General features: G+C 38.8%; 3 protein-coding genes across 3 annotated transcripts in view; 1 reads left to right on the top strand and 2 right to left on the bottom strand.

Moving 5' to 3' along the window:
• Positions 1-1507: 1507 nt before the first annotated feature.
• dscc1 (DNA replication and sister chromatid cohesion 1) lies at positions 1508-9615 on the bottom strand. Its single transcript, XM_037677061.1, has 9 exons — positions 9442-9615; positions 7758-7926; positions 7513-7647; positions 7335-7425; positions 7104-7242; positions 3651-3703; positions 3411-3565; positions 3060-3208; positions 1508-1732 (listed from the first exon to the last, which is right to left on the bottom strand). The coding sequence occupies exons 1-9, from the start codon at positions 9609-9611 to the stop codon at positions 1621-1623; spliced, it is 1173 nt and encodes a 390-aa protein (XP_037532989.1). The 5' UTR covers positions 9612-9615; the 3' UTR covers positions 1508-1620.
• A 345-nt stretch (positions 9616-9960) lies between these two features.
• Positions 9961-24194, top strand: mrpl13 (mitochondrial ribosomal protein L13). Its single transcript, XM_037676393.1, has 7 exons — positions 9961-10055; positions 11282-11405; positions 12255-12348; positions 12558-12618; positions 16020-16106; positions 18923-19044; positions 23646-24194. The coding sequence occupies exons 1-7, from the start codon at positions 10029-10031 to the stop codon at positions 23668-23670; spliced, it is 540 nt and encodes a 179-aa protein (XP_037532321.1). The 5' UTR covers positions 9961-10028; the 3' UTR covers positions 23671-24194.
• Positions 24195-25143: 949 nt separating this feature from the next.
• The window catches only part of col14a1a (collagen, type XIV, alpha 1a), a 179941-nt gene continuing 179465 nt past the window's right edge, over positions 25144-25619 (bottom strand). Inside the window, exon 49 of the mRNA XM_037677253.1 lies at positions 25144-25430. Within this exon, the coding sequence (XP_037533181.1) occupies positions 25144-25430 (287 nt within the window). The remainder of the gene's footprint in view (positions 25431-25619) is intronic.

Genomic DNA, 25619 nt, shown 5'->3' with positions numbered 1-25619 from the left:
CTGTTTAAAGTTCAGTAATGCCACATAATATATCTGGATTAAAGAGGGCTTAGAGACTCCAAACCCAGTATAAAAAGGTTGATATGACCAAACTATGATTGTTTTTTATTTGTTTTTATACCATACTGACAATTGAGCATGGAAAACTGCACATTTTTTCATGTACTGTATAAGTAGTAGTATAACAGATGAAAAAATATGTGTGTGAGGTACAGGATAAAAAATTTAAATAAAGACAAATGATCATTGAAAGCCAAATAATAGCCTCACACAGAATATGCAGTAAGAAAAGGAAACACTGTCCTGAGATTTTATTATTTTCTAAATGCTACTTTTAATGTTTACTGTTTTAAGTTTCATGTTGTTTTATCCACATTTTGTCTTGGCTTTATTTTAAAGTGTACTACTACTGTAAAACGTGACCTTAAAATACCAGTGCGTGATTAAAGCATTAATTGTTCTACACTTTCAGCCGTCAGTTTCTCCCCTCCACTGTAATTATTTCAATTCTGGTCACCGCAGAATTTGTTGGAAGTGAAAAGATGAGACAAAGATGATCTCAACTGAGACATTAATAATTTGCTGACAGAAAGCAGAATAAGAAAAACAGGAAAAAGGCTTGATGATGGAGAATGAGGGAACTAAAATCAACTTTAATTCAAAAAAAGGAAGTGGGATGAATCATTGTCAAGTCAGACTGATTCAGACTTGCTCAGAAAAATGTGACCAGATAAAATATTTTTTATGGATACATATAACTTGATTGGGGGAATTTCTTTGTCTAGAATTCATTATTTAGTTTGCAACACCACCTATAAAGCGTCATCCCCAAACTGACCTTTAAACTTCCACTCAGAACCTGAAAATAATCTGATAACTTTTGGAGACATAAAATCAGGACTGATGCTGCAATCCATCCTCAAGTGGGCTCAGGTTCATCACAGAACAGCTGGACTACATCTGCCTTCTGCAAGATGCCTTTCGCTGCAGAACTGATATAAACATAAATAATTCATTGTTTTTAACATTTGTGTGGCTTAAGCTTACAAACTTTGATTTACTAGTTTTAAATTACCATAAATTTACAGACAAATCTGAGGTCAGGTTTTTCTTCAAATAACACAGAACAAGTTTTTAATTATTTTGTTAAAAATAGAGCTCGCCTTGCCTTTATTGGTCAAGAATCAAGAAAACAGAAAAGGTTCAAATTCCAAGTTTTGCTGTAATTTAGCTTTAGCAGTTTCTGCAGCGGTTCTGTGGCTCAGGAGCTGAACAGTTTGGGAACTTCTTGTGTAGATTGCCACCTTGTGGGAAAAACTAACTCTTGATTTCCCTTCAGTTGGTGTTAATTTGCTCAAGGCAAATAGATAAAGATCAGTTGCAATTTACAAATGTTTAATTATCATACAACTTTTATTACACGTTTATACAGAAAAAACAAAACAAATTTCCTTTTTGCCAAGAATCTAACAATTTTATTTCAGGTACATTTTTATGAGAATGTGTGTAAGCTAACAAATAACATTTTACGTAATCCGAGTTCAATATTGTGAAATAGAACAAAAACAAACATGACGCAATAAATTTCCAAATGTGAATCCAGTTCAACAGCTGACGTGCTCATGTGGCCACTGGTCTTCTGGAGTTGAAGACCTTTACTCCGTTTTGTGTCGACGATCGAGCATATTTGGTCAGGAGGGCTCCAGTTGTCTGTTTCTCTCCACAAAGGTCTCTGAATGAGGAGAAAAAGGGAAAAGCCTAAAATCAGAGGTGGGGGGCACCCTGGACAGGTCTCCAGTCCATCACAGGGACACGGAGAGACAAACGAGACAAACAACCATTCACTCTCTCACTTACTGTACAACTAAGGACAGTTTATAGTTACCACTAGAGAAATTGCATTTAATGCGAAAATGCAGTGCGAGTGCTTATTCCTGAAGATCTTGTTGAAAACAGCTGAAATTAGCTTAAAAAATTCTGAATTGTAGCTGAAATGAAAGAATAAGCCTTAATTAGCAGAAGAAAGCAGAAAAAACACATTTTTGCTGAATTAGATTAAATTAGCAAAAATGAGCACAAGAATTAGGAAATTAGCTTAAAAAAGGTGAAATTAGCAAAAACAAAATGGCTGAAAAGTAGCTGAAAAGGCAGAAATAAGCAGAAGAAAGCGGGAAAAGTTGAATTAGCTAAAACATGCTAAAAATGTAACTGAAAAGATAGAACAAGCTTAAATTAGCAGAAGAAAGCAGAAAGAACAGGTTTGCCCAATTAGGCTGAAAGAGGCAGAAATGAGCACAAAGAAGTGGAAATTATATGAAAAAAGTTGAAATTAGCAACAGAAAAAGCTGAAAAGTAGCTACAAAAACAGAAAGAAGCTTAAGTTACCAGAAGTAAGTGGAGAGAGAACATTTTTGCTTAATTAGGCTGAAAAAAGTTAAAATGAGTGCAAAAAATGTGGAATTAGCCGACAAAGCTAAAATTAGCATAAAACAGCTAAATAGTAGCTGAAAGCAGAAAAAGCTGAAACTTGCAGAAATAAGCTGAAATTAGAAGAAAGGTGTTAGAAGAAGCACAAAAATGTTGTAGTTAGCAGAAAGGATCTGAATGGAGCACAAAAGCTGAAAAAACAGCTGAAATTAGATGAAAGTAGGTGGAAAAAAGAAGCTTTAATTTGCAGGAGGAAGCTGAAAGAAGAACCAGAACAAAATGTGAAAGGAGCAGTAAAAGGTTGTAAACAGATCTAAAGATATGAAGGATGTAAAATGAGCTCAGTTAATTTTCTATGAGGAAAAAATGGCAGAAAAGGCTAAATAAAAAAAAAAGCTAAAGTTGCACCAATACCAAAAGTCATAACAGGATTGTCCTGAAAGAGCTGAACATATGATTTGTTGAAATAGCTTGAATACTGCGGGACGAGAAGCTGGCCGAAAAGCGAACAGAAGAAAAATGGATCACAACAGTGTGATTGCTTCGTAAACATTAACACTATCGTGCATGTTTTTGGTCTGTGGGAGGAAACCGGAGCAACAGAATCTGGTTATAAAACAGAAAGCACCAACTGTATGTATGGTGTAATGTCCTCTTCTGTCCATTTCTCTCTGAGTGTGAAGAGGTAGTTGAAGCGCTCCAGCGTATCCTCTGGGAGGTCCTCCACCTGCAGCAGACTGATGGTTTCTGGGTGGGAGGTGCGGTCCACCAGAGCGACGCCCTGGAAGATTCACAAAGCCAGGTCAGGTTCAGGAAGCTGAACCACTGCCTCAAATACAACAACATGCAGAATAAGTAGGAATAATGATTTGATTAAAACTACCGTAGTACAAGGGAGCTTATTAGATTTTTTTAATGGCTAAACACCAACCACCTGACAAAAGTACATCCTAAACTGGAATCTGTCTTCCAACCAGAATTACCTTTAGCTGGTCCAGCCTTGTACTCATGCCCTCTGGGACGCTCTGCTGCCAGACTTCCTGAAACTCCTTCAGGTTGAACTTGACAGCCTTCTGCAGCAGCATCAGGGCCAGGGCCAGACAGACCTTATCCTCATGCAGCACATAAAACACCTTGTCTGTGTGGAGGGATGAGGATCGGTTGGTTTTAGAACTAACATTTTACCACCGGTCCAATAATATTACGATCAGATTTTTTTTTACCGTTTTCAGTGAAGCGTTTTCCGTAGCATCCCAGACAGTGCTCGACCATTTCTCTGTGAGTCAGAAAGAGAATATTGTGGACGCTACTCGTCGAACTTCTCTACTCTGGAGTTGCAAAGGGGTGGAAAATTTCAGGTACATTTCAGGAAATTTTCCATGAACATTCAGTTGTAAAATTTGGGAAATACAGGTATTCCAAATTGCAAACTTTTCATAGGAACTGGTGGAAATAAACTAAATTGGCAGCAAACAAACTACCATATCAAACAGAAATGTAAACATTTTGTTTTGTCAAAGTCGTATAATGTGTTTGACCTATAGTTTATGAAAGTAATAAATTTAACTATTTACTTTGCACACTGACGTCATTAATACCATACCAGCTTTATTTATAGAGCAATTTAAACACCCACAGGACCAAAGTGCTGTACAGTACACATAATAAATCAATCATACAGTCAGACAATAAAGAATGATTGAAATAATTAAAAGTCAACATTTCAGGTCCCGGACGAGCCCCCATTAATATGTTACGTCCACCAATAACATAACATATTAAGGAGAACACAGACTCAAAACATACAGATTCAAACTTTCAATTTATTAAAAAAACAGGCTTCCTGCGGGGAAAAAAGAAGATGAGTAAGAACTCCTAATTTCCGTGTCCACCAGAAAGACACAAAAAAAACCCCAAAGTATTAATAGAAAGATGGACCTAGTAAGCTTTGCTTTGCTGCTCTGTCTGAGAAACTGCTTTAGAGCCTCTCTTGCATATCTTCCGAACCATAATTATGGACTTGTTTTGTTTTGATATGTTGGCCCCTCAACACAATTGATAACATTTCTTCGAAGAGAAGAGGCTTTAGGCGAGCCGATTTGCCCTGTTGTCACGCACGCAGCTGGATATCTCATCGACTGGAAGACTTGATAATGTGTCCATCTCTGCTGCCATTTGTGGATTTTAAGGACGCATATTTAATTGGATTTACAATAACTGGTTCTTGTTTTTGGATTCGGCTGGTTGCTGGTTTTATCGACAATCAAGGAAGTCGTCGGCAGCAAATTTGGGCCCGATCACGCTGCTTGCCTTTATGATGGCTTGGTTCGTGTCTCGAGTACCCGGACTCAAATGCTTTGGGCTGAATGGATCAGATCTCAGGGATTTTACTCAGTCACGTTCCATTGGTGTGGCCATGTAATTTGGACATTTCGGAACCATTTGGAGCAACACAGACTCAAGGTAGATGTCATTAAGTTCTGACTGATCCCAAAACAACTGTGTGTTTATCTGAATGTGGCTCCTTTGGCTGGACTTGAAGGCCATCTTATCTAAATTTGCCTGGAGAACATGTGATCTGACGCTCACCACAACCTTCCTGAGGAATTTCCAACTGATAACCAGATGAAACCAGCTGAATAAACTTTGTGTCATCATTTCAGGACTCTTGGATTCTCATAGATGTTATTCTTGGCCATTCCTCGACATACCTCGAGAATGTTTATGGATCTCACTGGAGGACATTGACTGATTATCTTATCAGAACTCTTACAGTGCCCTCGAGAGCATCTATGGACATTGCTCATCGTTCTCGTTGTCCCCCTCTGCAGAATGTCAAAGTCACTATGTGCTTGTTTGTGCGAGGTTTTTTTTTAATATCAGAGTTTTTTCATCTCAGGTAGGAAAAAAAAAGTCAGATAGGAATTTTTTTCGCCTCCAATTCCTATGTGTCCATTTTTCACTGCTTTCTGTCTGTATAAACAGATCTCACTTGTAAATGAGTCTTCTAGGCTCAATGTGACTTATCTGTCTAAATAAAGGTTGAATGAATGAAAAGTCAAACAAAACAAAAGGTACCGCAGTGGGCCAACCCTATACAGGGCTGTCAAAGCCACTGCTGGTACCGGACTAAGACTACAAAACCTAAATAAAAACACCTATTGTAAAAGAAAAGCGAAAACAGGACAACTGGTCCCACCAGGCCTAAGTTACAACAAAAATAGACAAAAGTTAACAAAATTTACCATTTCCAGCTGAGAAAAAAGCAAGGTGGTAAACGAAGCCCAAAAAAATCCAAGGGCGGCCAGAGAGCAGTCAACACAAAATGGGCCAAATCTTAAAACAATTAAAAGGTTTATTAGTTAACCCCAAACCCAAAATGTCCAAAGGAAAAATAATAACAATAATGTGCCTCAGGCACATAACAGTGTCAAAGACCAGGGAGAAGAGATGGGTTTTAAGAAGTGATTTAAAAACAGACAGGGAAGAGGCCTGTCTGATGTCCAAGGGAAGGTCGTCCCACAGTTTAGGAGCTGCCACAGCAAAAGCACAGTCTCCTCTGAGCTTACGCTTTGTTTTCGGCACATTCAGGAGCAGCTGATCACATGACCTGAGGGATCGAGAGATGTGTATGGATGCAGCAACTCGGACAGATAGGGCGGGGCAAGTCCATTAAGAGCTGTAAAAGCAAATAAAATAATTTTAAAATGAATCCTGGAAAGTACAGGCAGCCAGTGCAGGGAGGATAAAACTGGAGAAATGTGGTCAAACTTTCGTGTGCCAGTTAAAAGTCGTGCAGCAGCGTTCTGAACCCTCTGAAGCTGACAGATACACGAGTCACTGGTTCCAGTATAGAGTGCGTAACAGTAATCCAGCTGAGTGGTCACTAAGGCGTGGATTATTACTGTTTCGAAATGCGGCTGAGAAAGAATCGGCTTTACTTTAGCCAGCTGCCTCAGATGGAAAAAACTAGATTTAACAACTGCTCTGATGAGGAGTGGTACTTCTGATGACAGTTCTGAGTCAGCAACACATTTATGAGAACAATGGATTATACACAACTCTACTGTTGTTTGTGTTGTTATAATCCTCTTCTTAAATTATGAAAACAACTTTTAACAAAATAATCACTTCAAATGTTTTCTCATGTTTCACTAAATTTAATGACAGTAACTACATTTATGCACAAAAATGACAAACTTCATCCACACAACACCAAACTAAACCATTTAGATGTTGTTTAATTCTTATTTAGGCTTTTTTTGGGAACTGTATCAACATAAAACTAAACTTTTTATGTGTCATTATTTCATCTGTTCCTACACGTCCAAGCGACAGCTTATCATTTTTTATAGCTATAAAATCTGGTTGTTTTAGTCAAGTTTATGCTAAACTAGATTTTCCATATCTATATTTAAAACCCGGTTCAGGACCAATTATATAAATTTATATTTAAATTCCAAGTCATTCCTTTTTATCACCATAAGTTCCTGTTAATTCCCATGGAAAGTTTTCCACTTTGAAAAATCCCCAGAAATTTTTTCAGCCCTAATTTTACGTGGTCATGGGTCTGACAGTTTATTCATAAACCTTTTCCATCCATCTGAAAACAATCCACTATGTGAAACATTTCTTAAATCTCTAGAGGTGAACTTAAGTATAAGGTCTGAACTTACTTTGGCTCCAGGGGAGCCAGCTCCTCCAGACTGGTTTGAAGGGGGACCCTGTTGAAGGACCACGACTCAGAGTCCACCAGCTGAGTGACGTGACCGAGCAGCTTCATCTCATAGTCAAAGTCGAGCACACGCCAGAATCCTGAAGGAAACAAGAATACTCTGCATGACTACATGTAAAAAACAGAACAAACCCTCCAGTGCTGGAATATGCCTCTGCAGAAATTACGTTACCGTCTATTTGACAGGCATGGATGGTCTCCAAGTGGTCCTTTATCTCCTCCTCACTGGCCTGGATCCTCTCCAGTAGATCCTGCATTGTGTACTGTCGACACAGCAAACCACATGTTTATATAACTACAAGAATGTTTTATAGAAATAAACTCAACAAGTCTTCAACACAAATTTTCACCCTGTTCTCTGTGACTTCCACTTGTCCCCCTAATGGAGGGCCTTCATATGGATTTTCCATCAAAAGCTTCTTCAGCTTCTTCAGCTTTGGCCGCTGTTTTCTCAGTTCCCAGTAGCTGTTGCAAAACCCCCAGATCTAACAAAAACATGATGGAGAGGAGCTAGTCAGTTTATGCTTGTACAATGTGTTCAATCATCCCCAACACATCGACGGCAGAGAGGTAAATGTGTGTTTGACTTCCGCACCTGAGCGTGCTGCACATGGAGCCTGTCCTGACTGCTCGTCAGCCTGTCTGCTGTGTTGCATCTGGGTACGAACAGCAGCAGGTTAGAAGTGTTGGCTACTTTTAGATCGTAGGTCTTGTTTCTGCTGCAAAGTACTGCACGCTCATCTTTATCCCCCCGTATTACAAGACTGGGGAAGAGGAAAGTTAAGAGAAGTTATAATTTATCACTTACATGCACATATTTCAAACCGGCTGCTATGTTACTAATATTTACTAAATTATCTCAACCACCTTATACATTTATTTTAAGTGCAGATACTACAATCTTATTTGTGCCATAAAAACCTACAAATCTTAGTAGATCTAATATAGATCAATTACAATCTGGCCTTTCCACTTTTTGAAAGCACATTTAACACATTTGACATGCTGAAAGGCTGTGGAGGTAGGCCTGTATGAAATAAAATTACCATTCCCATATGAGGAGTGCTGTCATGGGCGATGACTGGAGCCCTAAAGTCTATAGTTGCTGTAGATTATTACAGAAATTGGATTGTGTCGTCATAAATACTGTTCTAATGAAACATGCCGATATGATGTGTAGCTGCTTAATACAACTAACACTGTCATTTTTTACCTCTGTGCTCTGCTGCCTTGTGCCCCCCCCCCCACCCCTGCACCCCAAGTAATCCTTAAACTTGTGAATGGAACTTCTGAATATTATTGATTATCCTATTATTAAGTTTGGCTTGTTATGCTGCTATAGGCTTAGACTACTAGAGGACAAATTGACCTCATTTTCTTAAATTAATTGTTAAAATAGAATTGTTTTCATTTTATACTATTTCTATCTTAACATGTGATCATTGTGTATCTGTTCCTCTTAAGCAAATGTCCAGAGTGAGCCTGGTTCTGCTAAATGTTTCTTCCTCATGTGGGAGTTTTTCCTTTCCACAGTTGCCTTCATGCTTGCTCACGATGAGAGTTCTGTGACGGAGTTAAATTCAAAGCAGTCTGCTCCTCAGATAATTCATGTTAAATTATGACTTTTATATATGAATGTTTCTGTTCAGTGCTCTGAGACTTTTGTTGTGACTTGGTGCTATAAGCTGAATTGAAACTGAATTTAGTTGAAATTGATTACTACAATCCTGACACACGTGAAAACTTGTAAAAAATTATGAAACGTTCCCATTAAATAAACTGATACAACCTTCCTAATTCAGTTTCTTGTATTGTACATGTGGTTCACATCAACATACTGTAAATCAGAGGTTCTCAAACTGGGGTCTGCGAGAAGTAGCTTAGGGGGGCTCAAAATAAATTAGTCAATTTTTAGCTGCGTTATATCATTTAAAAAAAAGTGTATAAACACATGTAGGGACCAATTCTACAGTAAAACAAACATATCTAACCAAATAAATAAATAAACAAATAACTCCCATGGCAATTTTGAGGTTAAAATGACAGTAAACAATTTCAATCAGCATGAAGTTTATGATGAAGTCCCTGGAAAATGTTCTTCTCTGTAAGGGGTCTCCAGCCCCTAGAAGTTCCAGAACCTCTGCTGTAAATGACATTTAGAGCTCAGATTAACACCCAGACCTTTTGAAGAAAACAGCCACAGGACAAACTAACCACCAGCAAACCATTCCCCACACACATGTCATTAAGCACATGTGTCCCCAACATGAGCAGCTCACGTGTCGCCAGCTTCGACGTGTCTGCACAGAGTGTCGTCCAGCTCCATCAGGCAGTAGTCTGCAGAGGAGACGTTCTCGCCGAACGACAAACAGCGGACTGTCGGCTGTAAGTCTTCTTCTTTTAGCTTGGCGATCTCCAGCGTGGCCCGCACCTCTTCTAGCGTCCTCATTTTCTGTCACTGCTTTAAAACTAACACAAGCAGGCTTAAGTAAAATAAATCTGACTCGAAGATACTTTTTCTATCAAAATTCCGCGCGCTCACTCTCTTACGTTGCGGAAAGGAAATGAGGTAACGACTTATGCGCGACGTCAAAATACGACCCGGAGAGTTTATTAGATTTATTTTGCCATAAAAAAAAATATTTAAAGCTCTTCACTGCGTTTTCCTTTAAACCAAAAAAAAATTTCAACCATATATATGTAAAATTCTGTACGTCACATTGTAGTGGGGAAATGCAGGTTAGCCTTTAGTTTTTCTAGGAACAAATAAGCGGCTATTTGTGTTCGACCGAGTGAAATTACTAGACGGACCGTATCACACGTTCGGGGTCAAGTGTTTTAAGGATGTCTTCATAGCGTCATTAAAATGTCGAGTTTTTCCAGATCTGCTCAGGTAATGCACCCACGTTTTTGTAGCATCATCTTTTGTTTGAATTCACTTTTGAACATTTTGTAGGTTTCATATAACGAGAGGTACTTTCATGTTTTGAACGGACAAGCTACGTACGGCTGCTAGCGGTTAGCTAAAGTAACAGACTAGTTCTGCCCCATAGAGCATAAATAAAAATAAAATTTGTTGCAGACTTTTACTCTATTATTTTATTTTCCTACTTGTAAGTTAAAAGTTGTATTTTTTTGTATTTTGCTGACTGTTGCGCAAATTTCAATTGTCAATAATGCGACTTCTTAAGCTCTTAGCATTTTTAAACTGTTTACAAACTATGTTTAATAGTTCATTAAAGTTGAAAAATATTTAAACTTCTTGTAATGCGCTTTTATTTTTTAAACTCGTTTATTAAGTTAATCATTATTTAATTTTATCTAGTATGACCTAATGCATAAATATTTGGGAAGTTTACTGCGACATTTATTATACAGTACACGTAGATATTTTTTAAATCTTTAAATTTTATATTAAATTATAAAAAGCACCTTTCGATTTAATTTAAAAAAAATGTAAGCAAATAAATACAAATTAAATTAAATATGACTTAAAAAAAAAACAGGGAACTGAACCTATGAACTATAAGATGTTTATTTTAAGGTCTACTTAAAGATATTTTATTTATTTATTAGCAAAACAACTCATCACAGCAAACATGTGCTGATAACAGAAACAGCACCTCCACTTTTTCTGTTTGACTCGGTATTTATAACAATGAACCACAATAAAAGGTTAATTAAAATAGTTTTGCCAGAATTTCACAGAGACTAAAGTAAATGTGACTAAAAATAATAATAGACCCATTACTTTTATTAAGTGGGCCAATTTTTATGTCATTAGAATGCATTACAATATGTTTTGTATTCTAATGAAAATAAGAATGTAAGATTTTTTTTTAAATTCTGGCTTTTTCACAACATTAACCAAAGCTTATTACTGCACATCATTTTGTTGCAGCAAATATTATTATTCTCCACTTCATTTATGTATTTATTTTTAGTCATGTGGGATAAGTTCAACAAGGGAAAGCAGCCTTTTCTGCTTTATTTTAATTAATTAAAAAATAATAATAATTTTTATTATTCACAGCACCTACAGGGTCTTGTTTTTATTGTATTTTATGGTCCCAACCTTGTTCTGTTATTCAGTTTTTTAAAAACTTTTTCTTCCCTCAGCAATGGGCGACCTTCGCCCGCTCCTGGTTCCTCATTGACGCCAGAATGCAGCCGCCCGGCAAAATCGCAAGCATCTGTAGCACTAAACTGCAGGGAAAACACAAGCCTATCTATCATGCCCTAAGTGAGTTAAACATACAACATGCACCATAAAAGCATTTTAAACTTTTACACAGCTCTTACATGCTATAAGCTCTAATGTTTTTTCCTGTTACGTGTTTCTGCTCAAGCGTGTATTAAGTTGCTGCAATAACAAAACTGCCACAAGATGGCAGCAGAGGACTAACTTAAAACATATTTTTCTCAAAGTACAATTATTTATTGAATTTCTGGTATTCTAAAATGTTTGTCTAAAAATATTGTTTTTGTTTTTAGGTAGTTGAACGTTTGCAAGTTAATATTTTTATTTTTTTCATTTGAAACAAATGTTTTGACTGGTTTTTATTGACCCTAAATAAGATCAATGACTTTTTTTATTCTTATAGTGCAATCTAAGCAGATCAGTTTGCACATGCGTACTTGTGGACTCAAATCTTCCCTTAAACTCCTCACAAAGGCTTGTCTAAAAGTTTGTGAGTAAATGTAAGCTAGTTACTAAAGTAGCTGTGGATCAGCAGAGTTTGGTGGCTTTCGCATCAGAGAGTTAGTTGGTAGTTTGATTCCCAGTTCTCAGCGTTACATGTTCTACATTGTCTTCTACTGAACGTGTGTGACTGTATTGATAAAATTAAATTGATAAAATACAAATTCATATAATTAGAAGCTTTCAATGACTTCGTGTAGTCTTGTGTAGAGCAGTAATATTGTTTAAAAAAAGTCAACATTAGTAATTATTTATCACTATTTCACAATTTTTTATGCTTTTTAAACTTGTTTAATTTGTTCTTCAATTAAGGCATATATGTGATTCTTAAATTGGATGCGTGGCTTTATTTAAGTAAAAAGTGATTAAAAGTTTGTAATGTGATTACAGGTGAATGTGGCGATCACGTTGTAGTTATAAACTCCAGACACATCGCGTTCTCTGGGAACAAATGGGAGCAGAAAGTCTATTCATCACACACAGGGTGAGTGTTCGGTTTGCTACTACCTGACTAATAATTCCTTTTTATATTCCCTTTGTCTCGTATGTTGGTGTCTTCAAAAAACAAAGAAAAATCCTTTTGTATTTATTTTAGTTTCAAGAAAACAAAGATACCATGAGATGTTTTATCACTTACATCATTGGCATTATTTAGTATTTTCTTGAAGTTAACAGTTTTTCTGTCCTCAAAAGATATCCGGGTGGATTCAAACAAGTCACTGCTGCTCAGCTTCACCTCAAGGATCCAAAAGCTGTAAGCTGTGCCGTTAATCTCTTCATTTTCATGTGTTCAAAATTAATTCTAAAATCTGTGAAATGTCAGTGTATGTGTAGCCCTTATCACATGGTTTTCTGTATTTATGATTTATACTTCACACAAATACTAGTATAATTTCCATGTGTGCCATAGACTACCGCTACCGTGTAGTAGGAGGGATAGATGGGTTATGATCTGTAGTGAGAGTAGGGAGCAGGTGGAATAGAGCCCATAGAGGTGGAGGTATGCAGCGGAGAGAAAACTAAGAGTCAGAAGCAAGACAGAAATTGTGTGTGAATGAGTGGGTGACGGGTGTAGCAGTGAAACTACACAGAGTAGAAGATGGATGAGTTTAGGAAATGAACATGTTAAGATTTTTACTGGTAATGATCCAAATGGACAGGATTAGAAATGAGTATATTAGAGGAACAACTCAAGTTGGGCAGAAAAGCAAGGCTAAGATGGATTGGCCATAGGCAGTGGAGGGACAGTGGCTATATTAATCAAAGGTTGTTGAGTGTTGAGCTGCCAGGGAGGAGGAGAGGAAGCTTTATGATGTAGTGTAGGAGGATATGAAGACGGCTGGTGCCGGATAGCGTGAGATGGAGGCAGATGATCTGCTGTGGTGACATCTGAAGGGAGCAGCGAAAGGGAGGAGGATTTGTGCTGCTTGTTTTTTTTTGTTTGTTTGTTTTTTTAACTGCTGTTGTGTTGTAAATTTATAGTTCTAACAATTCTGTGTCTTCTGTTGAAAGCAACATAGTCAGTGTTTTTGTAATATATGTTTGAATATGTGAAATCTCTATCCATCCATTTTCTTTATCCACTTTTCCTTTTCGGATCACGGCCTCTCTCCAGTAGTTACTTTTCAAGAGGCGGGGGACGGGTCACAAATCCATCACAGGGACACATAAACTTTATTCACACTATAGGTCCTAATGCTTATTCACACATTTTTGCTCAGATATGTGCGTGCACGCAGTTGTTTACATTATAATTTAAATGTGACCGTCATCAGACTCCAGTGTAAGCACTCGTGGTCCTGATGCAATGACGTCACACCCATCACGCCTGGTTATGATTGTAAATTTGGATGCTGCACATGTCAGCTTATGTGTGTCAGTTCTGAAATTGTTGTGCAATCAAGGTCAACTAAATGTTTATCTGCTGCATTTGTTTGTTCCCCTATTTACATTCGATCTAGCCTTTTACTGACTACTCCAACATGAATTGCACTTCTGGAAGGGGGTTGACACGCTTTAAGCAATCGAACACTGGTGCCATCAGGCTAGCGTATACAAAGTTGGAAACCAACGTTGGTGTTGATTCTTAGTCATCCAGGACATGGCAAATAAAAAAGTTGAAGCAACTGAACTTCTGTTGTGTAGGTGAAGACGTACATTGTTCCAAGATTTAAACTGCACAATGTTGGTCAATATTATCAATACATGGATCAATCTGCATTCACTTACTTCACTGTAACAGTTGGATGAAATGTGACAAGACTGTTCAGACTGCAGCTTTGAAAAAACATCGAAAATGTTCAAGTTCAAGAATCTTTATTATCCCCGAGGGGCAGTTTGTTTCAGTCACACAGAACATCCATACTAGACAAGATATTAAGACATTAAAATAACCGTACAGAGATCACTGTTCGTTGAGAAGCCTGATCGCTACAGGGATGAATGAGTTTTTTTTTTTTTTTTCTGCGTTATGTTTCCGAATGAGTACCACGTGAAAAAGACCTGGGGCGGGGTGGGGGGGGGGGGGGGGGGGGGGGGGGGGTCTGATTTGTCATGATCAGACTGTCCAGAAGAAATCAGATTTGCACAGCTTTGCCTGCAGTGAGAGGTTACTCTATAGAAACAATCAACCATTCACACCTAGAGACAATTGAGAGTTACCAATCAGACTAACATGCATGTTTTTGGACTAACATGCATGTTTTAGGTCTGTGGGAGGAAACCCACTTGTGCACAAACTCAACACAGAGACCATAAAGTGAACCTGCAACCAACCACTACATCAGAATATTTTTGAAACCTGATTTTATTCATTTATTTAATTTTTCAAATAACTCCCATTATGGAGCAAAAAGGGGGAATTAAAAATACCCTCTGTCTGTCCGTGCATGTTGAGAAAGTGAAAACTTCAAAAGTAAGTGAGATACCAACTTTCATTTTGGTGTGTGGCTTCATCTAGACCATATGTGTCAAACTCAAGGCCCGGGGGTCTAATGTGGCCCTCGATGACATCTTATCTGGCCCCCAAGATGTTATTTTAAATGTAAAATACTTTTATCACTTTATTTTTTTTCAGTAATCTTTGATCATGATGTGAAAAGTGCAACAGAGAACTTTAAATGAGACCAATCAAACTCTTGTTAAGGAACCTGCAACCAAGAAAAGATGTTGGGTATTTAACTTGAGTTAATGTAGAATCTGAACCGGCCCTTGGTTTGGAAAATGTTTTAATTTTGGCCCCCTTTTGTAAGTGAGTTTGACACCCCTGATCTAGACGTAAGAAAGTTTCCTTTGGAAAATTGGGTTGCCTTGAATGTCCATCTGTGTTGTGAAAAGGATAACTTAGAAAAATGGGTGAAGTACCAATTTCAGTTTTGGTGTGTGACTTTTCTGTTGAAAACTGGGATGACACTTCAAAATCCAAGATGGCCGTCGCCATCTTTTTGGAAACCTTGTGAGCTGGATAACGTAAAACATGAGCAATGGGCCAACTTACTTATTGGTTTGTGCCTGCATCTACAGTAAGCCTAAGATTGGCTGGCTGTGTGCATGTGTGCGCGCTGAACAAAAATATAAATTCAACTCTTGTTTATGTTCCCATTTCCTCTGAGCTGAATTCAAAGATGTAAGACTTTCTATGTACACCATAATCTCTCCCAGATGTTTCTATACCTCCACTGGTGTGTCATCAGGTGCAACTACCTTCCTCTTCTTCATCTTCTTTAACACTTTGTGAATTTGCAGGTTTAATAAGTGTTAAAGTCTGCTGCAGGTTTCAGACATGAGTCCTGATGTTGGTTTAGTTCAAACAAGCTGTGGAGAGAAGAGAGGAATTGGACAGAGGAAGGTTTGTCAGCACTGCCTCTGTCCAACCTCTCTGTCCAACCTCCCTGTCCAACCTCCCTGTCCAACCTCTCTGTCCAACCTCTCTGTCCAACCTCTCTGTCCAACCTCCCTGTCCAACCTCCCTGTCCAACCTCTCTGTCCAACCTCAGTCCAGAAAATCTCCCACGTTGTGCAAGCCTTCTTACATTACAAAACCTGGTTCCTTCTTACATGCAAACATAAGAAAAACACATAATATGTTTGAGGTTGCTATAGAAACTTCATTCTTTGAGTATCAGGGAGTTGACTGTATTATTTTTTTCTCTGCAGATCGTGAAGCTGGCAGTTTATGGCATGCTGCCCAAAAACGTGCACAGACGCTCAATGATGCAGCGATTACACATCTTTTCTGAGGATGTAAGTTCATCGCTTTGAGCTGTTCCACTGTGCTTTCATACTACAGGAACATTCTTCATGCATGTTAGAAGCTGAATGCATGCATGTTCTGAAGCTGTTCAACACAAAGCAGACCATCTCAGTGCGACTTGACCAGAATCAGAAACTAACAGAGACTTGGTCCCACTTTGGTGAGCTTAGTGGAGTGGCAGCTAGACTTCCACAGAGGGTTGTGTAAACAACAAATGAGTTACAAACAAGCTAATAACATTTTCACTTTTAAACCTGACAGCTTGAAAAATGTGCTTAACTATTTTTTGCCTAAAGTGTTTTTATTCTTGCTATATTCCAGTGAAGTGAATGGGTGCATCACGCTGGTGGTGGTTCACATTACTTCAATTGTGTGTTGGCAACAACATGACCCAGATATTTACTGTCAGATGAAGTGTTACTAAACCGAGTGCCCTAATGTTGAGATGATGTGTTTAAACATTATTTCAGAGCAGACTGTCTGACTTGTAAAACTCAATTGTGTGGTATTTGGATTACAAAGACAGACAAATAATCTACCATTCATAACAATAAAAGCCACAGTTTTTGAACACCTTTTAATTTAAATATTTTTAACCAAAAAAGTCCATGCTCAATAATCCAGGTATATAATCCTACAATTTTCAGTCAGGTCATCTGGACAGTTTCTTTTTTTTTTTTTTTTTGTGCTGAAACATTTCACCGTTGATCCAGAAGGCTTCATCAGTCAAGGAAACGCACGACACAAAACTCATTCTTCCCCGAGACAGCTTATTCCAAAGTGGAACAAACCATTTATGTTGGTGCTAAGATGGTGTCTTTGGCACGCCCCCTCCTCTGTTGCCGGCCCTCTTCCTCGTCGACAGTCATGTCAAACTGGTTCAAAACCAAAAAAGTCCATGCTCAATAACTCAGGTATACAATCCTGGATTAAATATTTTTAGTTTTTGTTTTGTAAGATGTTTTTCATTCTCGTCAAAGGCAGACATTTTATAGTATAGTTTTATTTCTGTACGTCTGTACATGTGTAAACTTTCTTTTGTCCAGCCCACAACTTCTGATCCGCTTAAAATAATTTACCAAAACTTCATACACATATGCATCATCACCAGAGTGTCATGTGCTCTATCCTTCACCCCATCTACAAGGTCAAGGTCACAAGTCAAGTTCAAATGTTCTTCAAAGTCTTTGATTGTCTGGGCCATAATTTCTGATCTGCTCAAGGTAATTTAATGAAACTTGATACACATTTGCATCATCACTAGATAGGCCTGTCACAAGAACACATTTTTCTGGGCGATTGTCTCAGAAATTAATGCGATAAATGATAATATTGTTTGAAATTTAAGAAAAAATGTTGGTTAATTTTTGGGTGTAGTGCCTTTTTTTACCACTGGGTGGCAGTATAAGACTGTTTGTATGGAAGGATGGATAGTGAGGGAGCAAGCAGCATCTCTTTAACAAAAATGGGAGGGAGGCCCCTTGACGTGACATGGGCTGTCTCTTTGGTTCTCAAAATGGCGGGTGCTCGGTGTGGTTTGAGCTCTTTAGCATAGCATTTTTCACACGAAGCTTTTAATAAAAAAATCAGTAAACAAGTTCTCAGCTTCTTTTTGCAGAGACAAACAACTATTTAGATGAAAGCACGAGCTTCAACCGTGAATTTTGGAGCTTTGACAACACTGAGGTTTTTTTCCCGAGGTTGGCCTCTTAGCTTAGCTCGTAGCTTAGCTTCTCAGCTTAGCTGCTTTTAATGATCCAAAAACGCGATTTTGGATGGTTAAAAAAGATTTTAGAGAAAGGGAGGGGTCAGTGAAGAACACAGGAGTTGAGCTTTTTGTCATCTAGTGTCTTCAGTAGAAAGAGAGAGACACGAAGAAATGATAAAGCCAGTAAATGAAAATGAGGTCGATATTTTTAATTTATCGTGTGATTAATTGATTTATTGTTTAACATATTGCTTTCTCTAAACCCACAAAGACACAATGACCCTCTCTCTACTTTTCCATCAGCATCCTTAAAGCAAATGTCATTTGTTGTTTTCTTTCTGGGCATGAAACCATATTTCTCTCTTTTGGAAAAAGGTGTTGACTACAGCCATCACCAGCATCTGGCCTTCTGGTGCCTTTCCTCGATACCAAACCTGCCTATCACTTCTTCATCTCCTCTTTTCCTTCACCATCATACCTGTTTTAAGTTTCCTCCAATCACAATTCTCTCCTCCCTGGAAATACTCCTATCACTTCATCTAGGATTCCTCCAGAATGTATTTTTCTCCTCTACGTCACATCCAACCTGTGGAACATAACCACTGACAACATTCAGCATCAGGCCTTCTACTTCTAACTTCAGACACATCCCCCTATCTGACACTCTTTTCACCTCTGCTACATTCTTTGCCAACTCCTCCTTCATGACCACCTCTGCTCCACTTTTCTTCCTATTTGCACCATGGTAACCATGGTAACCACGGTCGTGTGCATCGTGTCAGCCAGCTCTACCGTTGCCTGTCGTGCCTACGTTTAGAGTTGCTACTCTCAGTCCTAGACTCTTGACCTCTTCGTGGTCTTCAGCTAACAGCACAATTTCTGCTGACACCTTGTTTGGCGTTGGTGGTCATTGTTCACCCGGGCCTCGTCCAAATATCGAAAAGATTTAACACTGACAAATGATAGCTCCTAACACTGTTTCATCCTTGAGTAGAATATGTCATTTACTTCAGGGTTTTTAAATCATAACCTTTTTCTATTTGCCTTTTTGTTTTGTGGCCTAAAACATCTCCATTGTCTCCTACACCCCCCGTTCAGGAGATACCAGATGAAATACGAGCCAACCTGACGGAAGAGCTTCCTCAACCCAGAGAGATTCCTCGAAAACTCAACGAGTACACTCAGGAGGAGATCAACGCCTTCCCCAGGCTGTTTCAACTGTATGTAGAACTACAGACAACTTACTGCCTCCAAAAGACTTTATGAAAAGCACCAACACAGAGTCTGATGATGAGTCAGAAGAGTTCAGTTTCAAAGCTTGGGTTATATACAGGTGTAGCTGCAAAAGTAATAACACGAGTTATCTTTGGATCGTGAATAGATATAGATGTAAAAGTCAACAGCAGACAGTATATTTTAGATTTGGTGAGTTTGTGAAATTGATCTTAGAGGTAACCCACAGTTGTTGATGTGGAAAACTCTTAGTGCTACTAATGTTGAGTGGAGGGTTTGGACATACTCAGAACTTCAGTCCAGGTGTACACACACATCGTTTCATCTCTCCGACCAACAGGAGTCTTGAAGAATTGCTTTCAGAAATCGCGTCAACTGCATTTTGTGACTGGTTTAACTTCAGCAGATCCATTTAAGATTTTGTATTTTGTTTTTATTGTAACCACAAAGTGAGGATTAATGATCAGCTAAGCAGTGACTTGGTGACAGGATATGCACAGAAAAAAAAAACTACTGTTGAACACATAACCCCTTTATTCATACCAATAGGTCTGTTGTTGGCTTTTAGATACTTAGGAGCGTTTATTTCCAGTGTAAATGTTCTTTTGAGAGCAGCTTTATTATGAAAATCCTCAAAACAAATGCAGCTTCAAAGGTAAAAGCTAAAATCAGATACCACAAACACATGGGGAAGAGCTTGCTCTCTCCCAACTGGATATACAAGGTTTCACTGCAGTGTGCATGTGTGTGTGCATGAGAGAAAATAAGAAAAGAACATCTGTTACTCGGCATAATTATATTCATTGCTTTTCTGGCTGAAGTATTTTCAGGTTGAAGATTAGACTGACATTGTGACCTGCAGTTTGCTGGCATGATAATGTCACACTGCTGCATTTCTCTCCATCCCCTCCCACACGCACACACGCACGCACACACGCACGCACGCACACACACACACACACACACACACACACACACACACACACACGCTGCAGCAGACCATTGTGGCAAGTTATCTGGGAGCATTCTTTATTCACCTGCTCAGCAGTAGCGTTTGCATTCATTAATCTGTCAATGTGTCAGTTTGTCCGTCGTACAGCTGCTCATCCAGGTCGAGGTCACCATTCTTCATTTTCACAAACAGTTGCTCAGTGCCCAGGTGGCAGATTCTCCTTTTCATTAAACCAATATTTCAGACATGAACTAGCTTAGAGGATGGTTTTGGCTGCAGTATTTCGGTAAATGTGGATTGGGTATGATTTTGTTTAGTACATTTTATTCAGTGAGTTTCGTGACAATCATAAAGCCATATTTCTTTATTTTGCTCTTTGTGGCGTGCCTCTGTACCGGCTCATTAGCAGTCATTGCGTCTCATTTTGCTTGAACTAGCTTCCATTTTCAGAATTCTGCTTCTGATTTTTAAATAAAAGCAAAATGAATTGTACTTCGCTGGCTTACTGCGTGTTAAAATAATTGAGATATTTTCAGCATGATGTCGAAAACCTTCTGTTGTATTCAGTTTGATTTGAACATTTCAGTAAGTCGTCTAAAGATTACATTAGATGACTATAATTATTAGACTATGTTCCATGAGACAAATGCAGTGTTGTGACACAGCTGCTTATAAAATGGTTGCTGAGTTTTAAATGATTTTGTTCTATTTTAGCACATTGAAATATTTTGTCTTGATCAAAAAACATTAGCAAATTGTGGTTGCTTTTAAAAAGTCAGATTTTCTTTTAAAACAAATAGTGATTTTGTTCACTAGTTCAGGTTTTCTGAAGGCTTGTCTTTAAGACTTTGGCTGCTTTTTCTCCAATTTCTGCCCAGTATTTGAACAAGACAGGATACTCTGCAGTGTGTGATTAAAATATGAGCACACACTCTGCTGCAGAGGAAGAGCGTCTGCAGGTCGTCTTTAAGAACCCCCGACACTGTCCTGAGAGATGCAGCATCCTTCAGTTGACCAAGTTTTCAGCTTGTAGCACTTTGAGATCCACTACGTTGGTGCTAAAATACTGTGATGTGCTTGGACAAGACTGATCAGAGGAGGCAGAGAGACCAAGCAGGGACAGGTGTGTTCAATCTGAGAGGAGCAGCACACTGAATAAAGGCCTCTCAACAAACTGAGGGGAGCTTTTCAGTGGTTGTGGCAGCACCCTTTGGGAGGGAGGATGTCGTTCACCGTCGTCTAAGGCTGCCGGCGATGAAGACGGTAAGACAGGTGCTTAGATGTTCCTGTGTCAGGAGTGGGTGCCTCCTTTAGACAGTCGGGGCTGGGCTGTAGCTGGGTGCAGTCACCACCCTGCTCTCCTGCTTCTGTTCCTGCTGCCTGCTCTGATCTGGTGTGGAGCCAATCCATGAGGTCCGATCGTCATCCAGCTACCGTATTGTCCACCGTACATGTTGCACCGCCTTATAAGTCCCATCGCTCCAAATATGTCTAATAAAGTGGAAATAAACATAAATTATAAGTCGCTTTGCCATATACGTCACATCTATTATGAGTCACCACTGACGCGTCGCGTTTGTTACACGTCACCGCTGACGACCCGGTGTTGCGCCAAAAATGGATTGACTGCCAATTGGCGGCCACGGGAGCGTGCACGGGAGGACTTTTAACAAGAATTTAACAAGATTAACACTTAAAAACATTTGTTTGCTCGAAATTATAGCAAAGGTGCGTCTCAGTCTAACTTTCCTTAATAAATGCACTTTGACGGTCAAATCAGCTGCATTTCAAAACCTGATTCGCGGAAGCAGGAACGCGCAGAGGGACGACTCGCTGTTCATTTCTTCACAATTTAGCAAGATAACCACCTAAAAACAATACGCTGGTGAAGATTCTCAGTTATCCAGGACATGGTAAATTCAAAAAAAGTTCAAGACAAAAGCAACTGGACTTTATTTGTAACAGAATGACTGCTCTTTGAATTGACAAAGCTCCTCGGATGAGAAGTGAAACTTCTGTTACCAATAAAGTCCAGTTGTTTTTGTCTTGAACTTTTCTGAATTCACCTAAAAACAATTGTCTGTTTGCTCAAAATTATAGTAAAGGTGTTTCAGTCTAACTTTTCCTTAACAGATGCACTTTGACAGTCAAATCAGGTGCATTTCAAAAGTATTCGCTGCCTCGATGCTCCCGGAGTGCGCAGAGGGAGGAAATCAGGAAGGAGGAACGCTGCTCGTTTCTTTGAAATTTAACAAGAACCTAAAAACAATTATTTGTTTGCTCGACATTATAGTAAAGATGTGTCTCAGTTGAACTTTTACTTAATAAATGCGCGTCAATGATCAAATTAGCTGCATTTTTCCGGGGCAGTGCAGCAAAATGAAGCTGATTAGACTTTTGCCCCAGGCATGATCCCGGAGATGGATGAAGGTGGCAGGCCATGGCAAGCCGATTGTGTCATTAATAGCCACGTTTACCTATTGCATGACACAACAGCATGCCATACTACTCAGCTGCCATCTAGTGGCTGAAAATGATAGTGTTCAATATTTTCAGTCAGAATGAATGAAAACAGTCTCAGCCAAAAATTGGATTATAAATATGGGGAAAAAAAACAAAAACATAAATAAGTCGCAGGGTATGTAAATTAGGCATAAATGTGCGACTTATGGGCAACACAAAACCAGTTCATCCTTTGAGTTTCAGAACCGTTTGATGCCTCAGTGCTTCATGGATGAGCAAATGCATACATTCCTCAAAAATGTTCAGGTACTGAACTAAAGAGTGGAGAAGAGCCAAAGACCACAAAGAAGCCAACTGGTGTACCTTCATAAAACTTGAACTACTGATGAAATCCACTTTAAAGGATTTTAATAAAGGAAGGAAAACGTAAATAAATTATAAGACAACTAGAGACTTGTGTACGTTGCCATTACAAATGTGCTCTGATCTGTTTTTGTGTCCTTCCTGATTTAATGAAAACACATTTATACAAATCAAACCACATTTGGCCTGAATATTTGTTTTGTTTGATATCTTTATAATGAAAGTACTACATTATTTTTATCATTTTCTGCTTTCATTCAGGGGTTGAGCCTCTTCACGTTGTTCTCTGGTTCTGTTTCATCGTTCTGCAGCTCTTGTGTTCAAGCTGCTTGTTGCGTTGCTGTCAAGGTCAAACTAATCCTCGTTTATTTAAGACTCAGCTCAGCAAAAATTCCCTCCGCTCTGCCTCGCTCATTTTACTCTTCAGGTGTTTCTCGAGGCGACGGTGTCGGGATCGAGGGCAATTCATTACCCTTCATTAAACACGGTTAATATTCATTCTCTGAAAAAGTGCTGCAGAAGTGAGACACGATTAGACGAGTGACTTTATGAGATGCCAGACGAACAGAAACTCAGACACAAAATTATAGGACAAACAAACGTTTGATAAATTATATCTGATTATTGTTTATGTGTCAAAACAAATAGAGCTGATAAAATCTGTCTGCGACAGTTTCACTGTGAAATTTAACGAGAAACATCAACAATGGGATGTTTTTATGAAAGATGCTGCATTTTTCCATCTATCATACTGTATCATGTACTTCCTGGTTCTTAACACTGTTTTCTTGTTTTGTTTTTCCTCCACAGACCTGAAGACTACAGGATGAAATGAAGCTAAATATCCACTTTGCAACAAAAGCAGTTTTTCTCAACACATTAAATCTTGTTTAAGTGCTGAAACGAACAGTGTTTTTATTTTTTTTCCCCTAATTTTATGGTAAATAAAAATCATGCTGTGTCCTGTTGTGTAAATTTAGTCAACCATTTTTTGTTTGTTTTTTGTTTTATTCCAAATTTGGCATCATCTTCTGACTAGTCTGAGTGCTAAAACCCAACTTGTATGCCAGCAGCAGCTCAAACTCACTCCCTGTCGTTAGCCGTGGCCACGCCTGAAACCACTGCACACCTGCACATCCAGATCCCTCCAGAGAAAATCACATTCTGTGGTTTCAACGTTGATTTTTACCACCATAAAATGATCCAGTGTGCTCCATGAAAACGGCGTCTGTCCCACCTTTTGGAGCGTTCACACAGAAACCAATTAATGCGTTGCTACGACAACAACGGCACACATTAACTTTGCTCATGACGTCTCATTGTATTTCTGTTGGTTTGTCGAAGTATAAATTGGTCTTGTAAGCTGTGCAGACAGACTAATAAACATTTTATTGAAGCTCGTGTCAAAGTTTTATTTTGAACATGTCAAAAATGAACAAGCACAACGTTATAGCGTCATCACAGATTTATTGATTATAGTAAAACTGAAAATTAACAAGGCTGCCACCTTGATGCTTCAAATTTAGTACCGTTCATTTCAGGCTGCAGAGTATTAGGGTGGTTTTTATTTTTTTGATCTCTTAATTCAACAAGACATCAGACCGAGCAGCTTGCTTGTGTCCTCCACAGTGAGTGGGTTCATATTTGCATAAAAAGGATCTAACATGAAAGATAAGAAATGTTCTGTTTTTTACTAAACACTTAAATCAAAGTTGTGCAGCAAAAGAGTGGAGCATCACAGCTTCCAAATACTCAGTTCAAAATTAAAAAAGTTTGATAATTAATGCATCTCATTTGATGTTTCATGTAAAAAAAAAACAGTTGTCTCACAACACAAGTTAAAAAGCAAACTACAATACTGTAGAGAAATAACGTGGATATGGGCCAGTCATCATTCAGCCTAAAAACAATCTGTACAAATGTCTTCTTGTTCTCAGGGATTTCAAGTCAGGCTAGTTACAATGAAAACCAGATGCACACGTCCAGTTAGACACATGAGATGGAGTTTTTTTTTTTTTAAAGATTGATGAGACATGCCATGACACAGTAAGAGCAATATAAAAGTTGAATCCTGAAACCATCTGTAGGAGGTTTAGAAATGGGGTTTTCAGGATCACTGGACGAAGGAAACATAGATCAGGCACTTTTCGGACTTCCCTTTTACTAAAATATACAGAGTCCACATATTTACATCATTTCATCTGGTGGGAAAACCACTGGAGATGCACTGGGTGTGAGGGGAGGGGCTTCCCACCACAGTTTCAGATTCAGAGATGAACGTGTTCGTGTGCGTTGGGACTTTAAGGGCTCAAGCACTTAGTGTGAGTCCTCCCTTCTTCGGGCCTCCCTCCATGATGACATCACGTGAATACCTCCTGGCCACACCTGGCGACCTCACTTCCACGTCCTCAGAGTGGCTTGGATGGTAACCAGGTTGACTATAAGCCAATTGAGAGGGGTAACCATGGTAGTGGGGGTCCTGCTCGTCCTCCTGGTCGTCCTCGCCTCCTTCTTGGTTGTTGCCATAAGTGACTGCAGCAGGGTTGTACTGCTCTCCGTAGGGAGGGTTGTAGTTGCTCTGAGAGAGGGATTGGACTGGAGTGGGAATATTTAGGATCAGTTTGAGTCCATGCTTCTAGATTAGAGTGAGATTAAAATCAGATCTGGAAGTTAAACCATGTTTGATGCCACCACCAATTAAAAGTGACAGAAAGCAAAGAGCATACAGCAGACGTGAGGCATGCAGATGGTGCGCCGCTGAATTTAACCACGTTGAGCATTTAC

Source organism: Nematolebias whitei, chromosome 5, assembly GCF_014905685.2.
Source record: "Nematolebias whitei isolate Nwh7 chromosome 5, NemWhi1, whole genome shotgun sequence".
NCBI lineage: Eukaryota > Metazoa > Chordata > Actinopteri > Cyprinodontiformes > Rivulidae > Nematolebias > Nematolebias whitei.
The sequence above is the reverse complement of the archived record's forward strand: the minus strand, read 5'-3'. Positions and strand labels throughout refer to the sequence as shown.